At 47.2% G+C, this 14,281-nt stretch overlaps 1 protein-coding gene across 3 annotated transcripts in view; it reads right to left on the bottom strand.

Moving 5' to 3' along the window:
* The window catches only part of Dlg5 (discs large MAGUK scaffold protein 5), a 116,759-nt gene extending 102,719 nt beyond the window's left edge, over positions 1–14,040 (bottom strand). For all 3 annotated transcript variants that reach the window (XM_027387495.2, XM_027387496.2, XM_027387497.2), the window contains exon 1: positions 13,602–14,040. In XM_027387495.2, coding sequence (XP_027243296.1) covers positions 13,602–13,905 — 304 coding nt within the window. In that variant the 5' untranslated portion in view covers positions 13,906–14,040. The remainder of the gene's footprint in view (positions 1–13,601) is intronic.
* Positions 14,041–14,281: the final 241 nt, after the last annotated feature.

The raw sequence follows: 14,281 nt of genomic DNA, 5'->3' as shown, positions 1-14,281 counted from the left end.
CATGGAGGCTCCTTCTGCCAAAATCAGACCCATTTTCTGACTCAGCACTATTTAGACTTCATGTTCCAGGACTGTCCAAAAAAGCCCATCTGGAGACAGGTGTTCAGAGCCCAGCTGCTGAATGCATCAGTGATGGGATGCCAAGGGGAGGGGTATCCCAGGCTCAGAATTCTCAATGGGGACTTTCACAGGAAGGCCTGCAAGAGAGAACAAATGCAGCCTTTATGAAGAAACTGACAAGGATTCTAGCATTTGCCAGCCCCAGAGCAGCTGGTGGCCTGAGTGAGCAGTGAACTCTCAACACTGGCCTACTTTGCCCAACTGTAGAACACAAATATCAACCACATGGGCTGGTAAAGGCTTGGGTTCAATGCTTGGGAATAAAGCTGGAGCATAGCTTGGTACACTGGGGTATCCTGTCACTTGCCCACTTGCTGCTAAGCCAGCCAGGCCCACAGGAGCAAAAAGCAGGCCAGGCTTCCAGACACCCAGCCAGCCTGGTCCAAGTCTGAAAGGAGATCCTGAGCCTAGATCTGTCACTTTGTATCCTTGGACTGCTAATTTTCCTGTGTAAAATAGGAACGTGGTCAGAGTGGTCTCTTAGAGCCTTTCCTGCCATGTTGCCCAACAGCTGAGGCTGCTTGGCACTGGAGAGATGGCTCAGTGGTTAAAAGCACTGGCTGTTCTTTCAGAGGTCCTGAGTCCAATTCCCAGCACCCATATGGTGGCTCACAACCACCTATAACTGTAATCTCATGGGATCAGATGACCTCTTCTGATGTGCAGATAGATGTATAAACAGACAAAGCATCCATATACATAAAATAATAGATCTTATATTTAAAAAAAAAGTTGAGGCTGCTTAAGAGAAGGAAGTGTTAAGGGCTAGAGAGATGGCAGTGGACTGAGGTTCAATTCCCAACATCCACATGACAGTTCACAACCTTCTGTAATAGTCCCAGGGGATCCTGGCTCTTTGAGGATACCAGGCACATATGTGGTGCAGACAGGCATGTAAACAAAAAAGCCAAACACATTAAATAAGTAAATAAATAAATACTTAAAATGACAGTCATAATAACAAGTTTTCCAGGAAAGAAGAGAGAGACTTGGAAAGAATAGAAATGGTTACAACTACTGAAAAGGTGGTGGTGGCTCACACCTTCAATCCCAGCACTCAGGAGACAGAGATAGGTGGATCTCTAAGTTCCAGACCATCCTGGTCTACAGAGCTAGTTCCAGGAAAGCCAGGGGTACACAGTAAAACCCTATCTCGAAAAACCAAATATATATATTTGGGACTGGCAAGATGACTCAACAAGTATGGGGGCACTTGCCTCCAGAGCTGGTGACCCATATTTAATTACTGGAGTTCACATGATAAGAGAAAATTGACCCCTGCAGGCTGTCCTCTAATCTCTTAACATGCACAACTGCCCCCCCCAACACACACACACAGACTCACACAGAAACAATCAAATAAAATTGTGCTTCTTTCCATTTGTCTGCTATCTTAGTATTTTAAAAAATGGCTGGACAGATTTTTAGCACTTATGGAAAATATTTTGTCACAGTCAAAAGAAGGCAGATTCATTTGCAGGTCCTGGACTATCTTTTTTTTTTTTTTTTTTTTTTTTTTTTTTGGTTTTTCCAGACAGGGTTTCTTTGTGGCTTTGGAGGCTGTCCTGGAACTCGATCTTGTATCCCAGGCTGGTCTCGAACTCACAGAGATCCGCCCACCTCTGCCTCCCAAGTGCTGGCATTACAGGCGTGCGCCATGGTCCCGGACTATTTTACAGAGTCAGATATCTACCATGCAGACAGTTCAACTGAGAGAGAACAGTGCAGCTATAAAAACACAGACACAGGGGCTGGAGAGACAGCTCACTGGTTAAGAGCATGGGCTGCTCTTGCTGTAGACCAGGGTTCAATTCCCAGCGCCCACATTGGAGCTTACAACCATGTAGTTCAGGGGATCCAGCACCCTTTTCTGCTCTCCATGGGCTACAGGCATACTTGTAGTTAAGATACATACATACAGCCTCATACAGCCAGGCAGTGGTGGCGCATGTCTTTAATTCCAGAGGCGGAGGCAGGCAGATCTCTGTGAGCTTGAGGCCAGCCTGGTCTACAAAGTTCCACAGAGAAACCTTGTCTCAAGCCCACTCCCCCCCTAAAAAGATACATACATGCAGGCAAAAATATTCATACACATAAAATAAATACATCTTTAAAAAATATGAAAACAAACACAACACACCTTTGCTTAGTGGCAAGCAAGGCAGCAGCTGGGAGATTTCTGCTTTGTCATAGAAAGCCACATAGAGGTCCCCCCTGCCAAAGTCAGACCCATTCACAGGCCATTGTCCCCAATGGTGCTGCTTCCTACACGGGCAGCTCACAGGGGCTGGTTAATGTGTCAACAGGATAATGGTTCTCTTATGCAATTCAGGGTTGGGCCAGCTAGTGACAGTTTTTTGTTTTGTTTTGTTTTGTTTGAAGCACAAGAAGAATTTCTCAAAAATAAATAAAGGGTAACCACTTCTCAAAAATTAACCAAATGGCAATAGGGCTTCAGTTCACTCTCCCCATATCACTGTCCTAGGAAGTAGGGGCTGGTTTCTCATTAGCCACATTGGGCCATTTGTCATTTTTTAAATGGTTCACCTCAAAAGGACACCTACAAAAGTACAGAGGAAACAAGCGGAAGCACAGTCCCATAAACAACAGTCTCTGGAACCAGCTATGACTCACCCCCAATACAGGAAGGTAGAGTGTGAGCTAGCTCTTCTCTCTCCAAGCATAGCGCTGGGGAAGGGAACACCACAGACAGTTTCTTCAAAGTATCCAAGCTGAGCATGATGGTACACGTCATGAGTTCCAGGACACCCAGCCTATATGATGACAGCCTGCTCCCTAATTCCTCCCAAGATTCCTACAATGGCATCAATTAAATGTAACAGGGAGACCTTGGTAAGATCCATATTTAAACAAACTACCTGATAATACAAGGAAACTGAATACCAGCTTGGCATGAAGATGGCTTAACAAATCCAGAGCAGGGTGCTCAGAATGGGTCCAGGGTCCCTTCATAGATCACACTGATATAGGTGTGACCTTTGTGGGCCCACCACTCAGTAGAGCCAAGATAGTAGAAGACAAAAAGAGCAGCAGGGACCGAGTACATACTGACAAGTGATGGAAGGGAAAGACTCACAGACACATGAAGCTGAAACTATGTGTCACAATTACCCCCTAACCAAAGGCTGTGGGACTTCACACAAACAGGCTACGATCAGATCCACTGAGCTTTTCTTGAGAAGCCTTAATATGAGGGAGTGCGGGGCAAAGACCTGGGTGAGTATTGGCTGTTTTGAGACAGAGCTGAGTTTTGTTTTTTGTTTTTTGTTTTTTTTTTTTTTTTTTTTTTTTGGTTTTTCAGGACAGGGTTTCCCTGTGACTTTGGAGGCTGTCCTGGAACTAGCTCTTGTAGACCAGGCTGGTCTTGAACTCACAGAAATCCTCCTGCCTCTGCCTCCCGAGTGCTGGGATTAAAGGCGTGAGCCACCACCACCCGTCGACCTGAGATATTTTTAAATGGAGTGATATGCTAGCTAGGGTTTGCTTTAAAATACAGGAATCTAACAATCCTGGAAGAGGCCAGTACAGCTACAGGGTTGTCCATTTCCACAGGCTTGAGGAGACAAAGCATTTAAAAGGCAGGGGAGAAGAAAGAAAGAGCTTTGCTTATTTGAGTTTCCCTCCAAGTGTCTTTCCTGAGTTCTCTGTGCTCACCTCTCTGAGAAAAAGGTCCCTTTCACAGGGCATTAAGAACCAAACCTCAGGAAACCAATCCACCAGAGACACATTCTCCTCACTAATGGACACCCTGAAGTCTCCCCTGAGCTTCTCTCACTCTAACCCCGTGCATGGTCTGTGTCTTGTGACACTTTTTGAGTCCACATACAAGCCAAGGCTGTTGCTATTCTTAAGGGCAAGCCACTCTCAGCAGGCATAGTGACAGTGGCCCTCACCAAGGCCCTCAGAGAACACCAGTGATCCCTTTCACAGATGGGGAAAACGTAGTTCCAAAGGTTAGATGGCTGCTGGAGTCACAGAGCTTGGGATGGAAATATTAGAATGTAAACCTAAATTGCTGGGCCCTCAAGAGTACATTTGTTGCATTCAACCGCCTCTAATCCTAGAGCTTTGCTCCCCAGTTCCAATTCCACCTACAACATCCAAACCACCTGGACCATTCATCCACGTCGCCTATCCTCCACAACATTCTCAGAACAGAGACTATCTTCTCTGTTCTCCACGACAGTTCCTGTCAAAGGCCCAACCAATAAAGACTTGTTCTTAACCAATAGTTACAAGGTCTCCCCAGACTGCCACAGCAGTCCCCATACATCCTTCCAAAGCACCCCCAGAAGTCCTGACTTGTGGCCAAGGCCCAGTCCCACTGCTTTAGTCCCAGACAAAATCATCCCAGACAAAATCATGAAATCTGACTTTATCCAGTTAAGTCACACCAGGCCCAGCAAGAACACATATCTAAAATCTGACAGCTCCTGCACATGTCTAGTTCAGCTGGTGTTACAAGCTAAAAGGGGAATGTTTATAGCTTGAGTGATCCAAATGAGAGGATCAGGGGAAATGAAAATAAGTAGTACACGCTGTGTCCTAGTACCATGTCAAATGCTGAGGTTTCTCACATGTATTGCTCTGAACATAGATGCTGTAAGATGTCCCACAGAAAAGTACTCCGTGATCTAATTAGTCTAGAGCCATTCTAGCAAAGCCCCAAAGAACACTGGCCCACAATGGCTCTCAAGAGCCCAATGTTAAGGAGTTAGACATGCTCAAAGGAGCGCTATCCAAATGCACTGGACCACAGAGTCAAGTCGAGGCAAAAACAGCATCCGAATCCCATCAGAACATGTTGCCTGGGGAAATGCTGACGCATTTCTTTTCAAAGAACATCTTGATAGGGTCAGTACCCTTAACTCAAGATGAGAAAGCAAACCAAGCCTGAGTGGTCTATGAAGCAGAAATGCCCAGCATACTTTAAGGCCTTTGGGGTGAAGCTATTTATTAGCACTGCAAAAGAGGAAGAAATGAGTGTTCCATCCTTGGGTGCCAGCTCTGAATTCTGCTGGGATGGTATAGTAAGGTCTGGCCTCAAAGGAGTCACAGACAACTTCTAAAGTTAATTCCTTTGCAATCCAAAGGAGCTGCCTACAACTTAGCAACTGTATTTGGAGGTGGGGGGTTGGTACACGCTTGTGCGCTTGCACACATATATAAATATGTATTACACTTACATTTTAAGCCAAAGAAAATGTTAGAACTAGGCCTCCGCCTAGCCCCAAGTTAAGGTGTTAAGGGCAGAAAGCATCCAATATGACAGCTCTTCAAAAGCTTGCATATGGAACTGCTACATGGTCCTAAGAAGTAAAAGCAAGGGCTAACTAGGTATGTGCATAGTGCTACTCATAGCAGTATGACTCACAACAGTCAAAAGATGGAAACTACCAAGTGTCCCTAACTGATGAATAGAGAAAGTACAGCATGTATCAAGAAAGGAATATCATTCAATCTCTACAAGGGAATTCTGGCATATGCTACATGCTATGAAGTCAAATGTGGTTTTTGGTTTTTTGGTTGTTTTCAAGACAGAGTCTTACTGTGTAGTCCTGGCTGTCCTGGAATTCTCTATTTAATCCAGGCTGGCCTTGAACTCACAGAGCTCCACCTGCCTATCTCCCTAGTACTGGGTTTAAACCTTTAAAGGCATGAGTCACTCAAGTCGGCTCTAAGAAGATAAATATTGAAAGGCTGGGGAGACTGGCTTGAGGACCTGAGTTCAGACGATGAGTGCCCACACAAAAAGCCAGGGGTAACCACACACACTTTTAACCCCAATGATGCAGGGAGGGATCTAGGGTTAACAAGAGGACTGTTGGGGCTTCCTGGTCACCGACATAGATGAAAAAGAAAAAAAGATAAATTCTAGGTTCGATAAAAAAGCCTTATCTCCAAGGAATAACACAGATAGAGTGGTAGAAGATGACACCTCCAATAGCCTTCTCTGGCCTCTGCACATGTATGTATACATACATATACACATGCATACATACATATAACACACACACACACACTAGGAGGAAGAATATACTGAGTTCACCTATAACAGATATCTAAATAAGTTATGTTCATGCAAACAGAAAGTAGAATGATAGTCGGGGGGCGGGGCAGAAGAGAGTTATTTAGTGGACACTTTTCCACAAGATGGATGAAACGGATGATGATATGGACTGCAAATGGTCTAAAAATACTACCTGCCACTGAAGTGCATACTTAAAGTGCTATTTCCATATTTTATATGTTGTTATAGTGTAAACAAAATGGCTCAGGGCAAGTCATGTGGTATGGAAGTCTTACTACAATTAAAAAACCCTCAAAGCAGATGAGTTATGACCCTTAGACTGAAATGAATGGTAGTCACCATGCTGCTCAGGGTTAAAGGGCTGAACAGTCTACACAGGACCTACCAAACACTTGTTCAGGTGAAACTGTTTCTGCAGTGCTTTTGTAGAATTCCACTTCAAAAACATCAACTGAGACACAGCGCAGAGATTTACAACCTATTGCAGGCAAATGATAAAGGAAAAGGGGGCAAAAATCCAATTATCTCTAGTCCTATTCGTTTTAAAATTCCCTGCTAAACACATCAATCAGGCAGCCAGCCCACCTCCAGCTAGCCATGTAGCTCAGTGCTCTTGCTCTGCCTGCTATCTCTGCAGCCCACAGCTTCCCAGGAAATCACAGCACAGCTTCTCTCCCACTGGGGCTGCAGAAGGCGCGGGTGCTTAGTATGAAGTAGGGCCCCCCCCCCAAAAAAAAAAACCCTGAGATGACAATTTCTCCTAGTCTACTCACCTTTTCAGGAAGTAGAGCAGCAGAGTATCAAACGCCACTCAAGACTAACATTAAAGCATATTAACAGCAGCCAGGGTGGAGACCTGGAACACAATTGTCAAGCCTCCTGAGACTAGAAGCCACCTGGGGAGTACTCAAACCCCACAGGACTGAGGAACTCCACAGACAATGCCTCACCAATTCGGTCTTTTGCTGTTGAACAAGGGCCAGGACGCCAAGAGGCTCAGCCAATGTCAGGATGGACAGCACTTAAGGACAGCACTTAAAAGCAGATGCCATCTGGGGGCTCTTTCAAAGACGCCTGGCTGTTATTGGAGTCTGAAAAAGGAAAGATTGTTCCACACAACTCCGGAGCAGCCAGCCCTACACTGCTAGTACCTGGAGGGTGACCTTGAAGACTTCAGACACCAATGTCATACCACCAGCTTCCATCACAGACACAGTGAAAGTGGAAATATCATTGTGTGCTTCTGAGACATGCTCAAAGAGTTCCACAGTACAGGCAGTCACCTCCTGGAGAATACACTGTGCTTGGGAACCCACAGCCACAGAACTTGCAACACTGACATCTGTTTAGAGTGGTCACAAGGAACTGTAACAGACCCTCAATACTCTCCATTCCCAGGCCCTCTTGCTACTATTATGTGGCATGGTTCACCACACTAACAAAATGCCCTTCCTTTGTTCTTTTCTTTTTTTGATTTTTCGAGACAGGGTTTCTCGCTTTGGAGCCTATCCTGGCACTCGCCCTGGAGACCAGGGTGGCCTCGAACTCACAGAGATCCACCTGCCTCTGCCTCCCGAGTGCTGGGATTAAAGGCGTGCACCGCCAACGCCCGGCCCTTCCTTTGTTCTTTCCATAGATTGTCAAACAGCACCCTGAGTAGTGAGGGTTTTATAATGGCTGTATTTGGGCAGAACTCTGGGAAAGAATAGGACCCTGAGACAATAGGACCCTGAGACAGTATACTGAAACACTAGAGAGAAGCTCTTCCAAAATGGCAGGCAGGGCTCACTCACCCATTTGACTCAACTTCCCAACAGGCTTGCAGTGTGGTTGATAAGAGGCCTACTGGGAAAGACATGCGCTGCTAAAATTGTACAGGTGTGCCATCATTAAAAAAAAAAAAAAAAAGAACAGGCTCTGCTTCATCGTAAAATTTCCATAAAAACTCCCAACTGCAAGTATTACAAAAGGAAGTGCTTTTTTTTTTTCTCTTTTAGTTTTTGAGACAGGATTTTTCTGTAGTTTTGGAGGCTGTCCTGGAACTCACTCAGACTGGCTTCAAACTCCCAGAGATCCACCTGCCTCTGCTTCCACAGCCTGGCAAAAGGAAGCTTTAAAAAAGAAAATCACATTTTGCAAATCGTAAAGTTATCTTCAACATTAAGCTCAGAAGTCTCCCCAGTTCCAAACATCCATTCCCCTGCTAAACACCCAGACACTTTGCTATCCCAATGGCGAAGAAGCCCTTGCCAACCATGGCAATGAATAGGACTCAACTCCCCAGAACAGCACTGACAGAGGGCAGAACTGGAAAGTCTCATGGGGACAGTCCAGGCCATATTCAAAGTTAGTCATTGATGGGAAAGAAGGAGGAAGAGAAAGAGGAGAGACATTTGTCAGGCTTTTGAGGTTTCTTCACGTTCTTGTCCATCCTCCTTCCTGGGTCAGGAGCCAGGAGATTAAATGAAGCCCAACAGGGTCAGGTGCTGGGAATGGAGGAGGCAAACCTGAGCGCTAGCATCCTGGAGACCTTGCCTACGGCCCAGATTATAGAGCCCTCTGGGGGAAGGCTGGATGGACAGGCATCATGGATGGACCAAACTAGAAACTCCAGGCCACCTGACATTAGGGTTACATGTATTTGGGATTCTACAAGTTCAACTTTTCCACCACCAGCAACTATCTGGAATGACAACAAAGTAAGAGACACGTTTAGAAAAGCTAACTGTCCTGCTGAGGGCCTGACCACCAACAACCCACTCCAGCAACGATCTAGTCTTTTCATTCTATCAAGAATGGTGCCAGGCATAATGTCTTTACAATCTTTACAATATCCTTCCTGCTCATCTTCACTTGGAGAAATTGCTTTAAAAAATGCCATGTACTGGAATAAGTCACTCTCACAGGGACAAAGCCAACCTTAGCTAGCCTTCTAACTTCAGCAACAGCCACTCTGCCTCAAAAGGAAGCATGTCTAATCAGAATCCCTCCAGAAGACTTTTCTGCCTGGATTGACTGGATAGAGCTGCCCTCCTTCTCTAGTGAGGACCAATGAACATAAAGCCCACTGAGACCTAAGGCTACATTTCAGGCCTATGGAAAAGGTCATAGGGTTCAGGGATCAACTGTCCCTCATCTAAGGTTTTACAATATAGCTTAGTCACTTAACGCTAGGGTAACAACATTCTGCAACATATATATTTAGGTGATTCCACAATTATATAACCATCATGGGGTTTACTTATAATATTACTTAAGTAATATAATCTTATGAGACCACTGTCAGACATGTGTCCTGTAAGAAATGTCATTATGACTATATTGTGCATCAGTAAGTTGTCCTTTTTGCCTAAGATGGTTTGAGCCAAGTTTTCATGGTGCCCTGAACAGAGAGAACTAACTACAACCTGCCCCCATTTAGAAACCTCAACAGCCATGCTCAGGTTCCTCGGTCACTTCTCTTCAAATAGCACAACTTTGAAAGTCAATGATGGCTGGAGCTTACACCTCTGCTTCTTCCCCTGCTGATCCCCCATGGCAGAGTGGACTAAGCAAAAGTAGCTTGTGCCCAAAGGCCCAGATAATCATCACAAAATAATACATAACCCACACCTGGCCACGCAAAGCCATCCCACTAGTCTCTGGAAGAGCCTGGAAGGGTTACTCCTTCTTAAATGAAGAAGAAGAGAAAAGGAGGGGGAGAAGGTCTGGGTGGCTGTGGTGGCTCACACCTGTAATCTCAGTTTTCAGAAGGCTGAGGAAGGAGGACTTCCACAAGTTTGAAACCAGCTTGGGCTACAGAGGAATACCCTATAGCAAAAAACGAAAAAGTCTTCCAGCCTTACCTTCTACAAGGCTGTATTGCAGGTAACAGTCAAATCTCTCACTGAACCCAGCGCCACAGTTCCCTGAGACCTCCTCACCACACATCCATTCAGAGCCAATGCCAATCCTCCCCATCCCAGCTCCTCCTCTCTGCAGCCTGGAAACATCCAATAAGAAGCCTGAGCCATCAGCCAAACAGTTTATTATTAATATAAGCCTCTGTGTATTTATTTGGAGCTAAATGGCTGTGGGACCAGGTGGGACAGAACCTCTGTCTATAGGCAGACACATAAAATAAAATAAATATTAAAAAAAAAGAAAAAAAGGCAAGATCCCTTTCGTCTCTAGCTCAAATACCAACCAGTCCATCCTCCAATTTTTCCTCCAGTTCTTCAGCATATAATCCTATGTCATTCTCTTCATGTTGGTGACAGCAAGTCAACCACTCTCTAGGAGATAAAGAAGTGGCACAGGCAGGAGGGAAAGGACAAGACAACTCAAAGCACACAGGTGGCAAGATCCAGCAGGCAGCCAATTTCTGTCTTCCAAGAGAAGCCCGACACAAAATAAGACACAAAATAATTTAAGGAGTCCTTGACATTTAGATGGCAATTAGTCAGAGCCACTAGGCGCGGATGGCAGTGCTGGAAGAAGGTATACGGTACACAGTCTATAAGAGAGCAAAATGCCTACTCTTGTGTCTGTCAATAGATCCAGCTCCCCTTAAGTGTCCCATTGCCTGAACAAGGCATCAAGATGCATGAACACACCCTGCCTGCCCTCCAGCCCACCAAGTCAAGTCCCAGAGCTGAACACTTCATCCCTGCCTGAAGACATACTGACCCTTGAGGACTGAGGCAGGCTGCAGGGCACCAAAGCAGAGTTTGGGGATCTTTGTGAGAGAAATCAAATGTTACGATCAAATTCACAAGAGATACGCAAAAGGGGTAGCCAAATTCAACATGGAAGACCTCAGTCACCCAGTAAAGGGCAGTTCTCACCTCGCTGCTACCAGCTGGGGCAAAGGAATTTGCTTCCTTCCCTACGAATCCATGTGTGAGCAAGATATCAGAGTTCTTCATGACCAATAATCATGTTAGCATGATCAGCTAACAGGAGGAACCACTCAAGACAAGAAATAAGAGGGAGGCTCCTAGTGTCTGTCACCTTCCTGCCCTCTGATCTTCTGATATCTGACACCTGGCCCTGGGAACTGGTGCTTGCCACAAGACAGTGAGATAGGAAAGGAAGACACAGCATGTTGAACATCAGTCCCAGAACAGAAGCCCCTGCTTCACCCTGAACCCAACCCTGTGTTTCTCCGATCACAGTATTACAAGACACACAAACACCCATTGGCTCACACACCATGTCACTTTGTCCACAAAAGGCTCCAGATAGGTCTTGCCATATCAAGTACTACACTAATTTCTTCTAGCCTATTAAATAACCTCCTTGACAATTATTTTTCTAAGGATTTTGTGACTCTCTTTGATCCAACAGAATTCAAAAGTGTGTGGAAATGGATCAAAAAGTCACAGCCCTAGGGATAAATCTCAATCTTATGGTATCCCATTCCTTGGAAGTAAGGAGCTCCTTAAAGCTCAGACCCTTAACTGCCAGTTATGGGGGGGTGGTGTAAATAATGAGTGGCAATCTGTCTACTATCTTTTGTCAGAGATTAATCCTAGGGCTGATGTACACACATCCCTGGGAGGACTTCTTGGCTGCCCTCTAACTTCTGTGCTTCTTCAGCAAAGCTTCTGGAAACAGATCTTTAACAAACCTCCTCTTTAAAAATAAATAGAAGCTTAGCCGGGCGTTGGTGGCACACGCCTTTAATCCCAGCACTCGGGAGGCAGAGGCAGGCAGATCTCTGTGAGTTCGAGACCAGCCTGGTCTACAAGAGCTAGTTCCAGGACAGCCTCCAAAGCCACAGAGAAACCCTGTCTCGAAAAACCAAAAAAATAAAATAAAATAAAATAAAAATAAATAAATAAATAAATAGAAGCAATAAGAAGAGTCGCTCTGATGAGGTCCTTTATCCTCTAGCTACATGTGACAGGCCCTTCTGAAACTTCAAAGGGCTATTCAAAGAGACTACTGGCTTTGCCCAGGAACTCCGGTAAACAGGACAGAATGCAAACCTGAGGAACAGAGCACAAAAGCCAGAAGCCCAAGGGAGAGATGGCAAGGCCACCAGTGAAATGTTCTGATATGTGGTTGGCAGTTCAGCCTCTCTGTCTGTCAGTTTCCCCCAGCTAGAGAAAGTAGGGTTGAGATGATCACTACTACCAGGGACACCTAATAAAATTACACTCCCTTTATAAGTGTGGATTTTAACAGTCCCATAAATGGGTATCCTTGACCTCTGGCCCACAAGTTGCTAAGGGCAGGTTTTATTTTTCCAGCTCTCTTCATTCACTATTCTTTCACAGATGTGTCTTTACTGATTCTATTATTGTATTGGTTCACTCTAAACAAGGGCAAGACCTACACAAGGCACACGTATGGTTTCCAGGCTCTAGCCATGTTCTTATAAGCAACAGACAATAATTCAAAACTCTTGGCATTCAAACTTTGCTGAGCATTTTAACCACTGCAAGCCAGTTTTCTCTCGGGCAAAGGAGGAATAATAGACAGTTCCCATGCTGTTAACAGTGATTAAATGTGATAAAGTAAAGTTCCTGCCACAACACACACCATGCACGCCAGCCCTCATCCTTCCCCTGCACTATGCCTTCTTCCTTGTCTAAGAAGCTGGCTTCCACTCTCCCCAGCTCAGTCAGGACAAGTCTACCACTAGGAACAAACTCCCAGCAGTACCCCTCCCCCTACACACACTTACAAATCAGTCACTTCCAAGAGCAAGAACACAGGGGTTCCAAAGGGCACCACTCAAAGGAATCAGTCACCAGAATTCCTCCACTGGGAACTCGGAGCTCTCAGGGAGGGAACTGAGCCACAGCAACCACTACTAAGATTTTCCCATGGTGCAATGCAACTTCCTCAACTTTTCCGGGCCCACAATTTCCAAAGAAACTGGGGGGGAAGGCGTTGTGCACAATTCACAGCAAATCTGGGCAAGTTAAGAAACTGAAATCCAATGGACGAGAAGAAAACGGGTCGGGCCACAAAGTGAAATGGCACGAGTGGTCCTGTAACAGGGTGACAGGGATCAAAACTTAGGCTTTCTGCCCCTGGCCTATATTTCTGCTGATTGCAACCTCTGGCTCCCGAAGGGCTAGCCTCCTGTGAGGAGCTTAGAAAAGGGGCTGCCTGACATCCTTCCGTGGTGTCCTCCGACCTCCTCCCTGCCACCGGACCTGATAGCCTCCGGGCGACTCTGCAGCAGTAGCAACCAGGAGAGGGAAGACAAGGCTTTCAGTGAGGGGTTATTGTTCCCAGAGACCCGCAAGACAGAGTATGAATTCGGGTCCAGGCATCGGCCCCCTCCCCTGGTACGCTAAGAGAGAAGGTGTCACCCTTGCCACACAGGTAGAGCAGTGGCCGAGACCACAGCCACCACCACCCCGACCTTGGTGAGCTGCAGAGAGAAGGGGTGGCCAGCGGGCAGGAGGGGCCCCACGGGACTGCCACTCACCCGCGCCCTCTGCGGACTGAGGCGGCCCGACGACGCCGTTCAGGTAGAGAATGGGCAGCAGGTGAGGCTGCGTCTTCTCCAGCGCGGCACGCAGGTCCTGGAAGTGGTCCTGCTCCTTGGCCAAGAGCAGCTGGAGCAACAACTCCGCCTTGGCCCCTCCAGCCTCCTCGTCCAGCTGCCGCCGCTCGCCCGGGCTCAGCGCTCCCGCGGCCTCCAGCAGCCCGAGCACGGCCTCCACCTCGGTCATGGCCTGAGCCAGGCTCTGCTGACACTGGGCGAGCAGCTCCCGGCGCTGCGGCTCCATAGTGGCGGCCCGCACCGTGCCGCCCCGCCCCGCCCCGCCGGACGGCGCCGGGGCTCCCTGAGGGGCGGCTGCACGCCGAGCTGGCAGCCTAGCGCACCGGGAGCCGCGAGGCGGCGGGGCCCATGGGTTGGGGCCTGCGAGCCTTGGGCCCGAAGGATTGGGCAGCTCTCAGCGCCGCCTCCGGGCTCCGGGGCGCAGCCATGTGGCTGCGGCGGCGCGGCGGCGGCGCGGACTGGAAGAGGAGGAGGAGACGGAGGAGGAGAAGAAGGAGGCGGAGGTGGAGACGGCGGCTGGGGCGCGCCCCGAGGCCTTGCAGCAGCCAAGCATGCCCCCTCCCGCTCCGCCTCCGCGCCCACCGCCAAGCCGCACACTGCGA

Source organism: Cricetulus griseus (genome assembly GCF_003668045.3).
Source record: "Cricetulus griseus strain 17A/GY chromosome 1 unlocalized genomic scaffold, alternate assembly CriGri-PICRH-1.0 chr1_1, whole genome shotgun sequence".
Taxonomy (NCBI): domain Eukaryota; kingdom Metazoa; phylum Chordata; class Mammalia; order Rodentia; family Cricetidae; genus Cricetulus; species Cricetulus griseus.
This window is presented reverse-complemented; position numbering and strand designations above follow the sequence as displayed.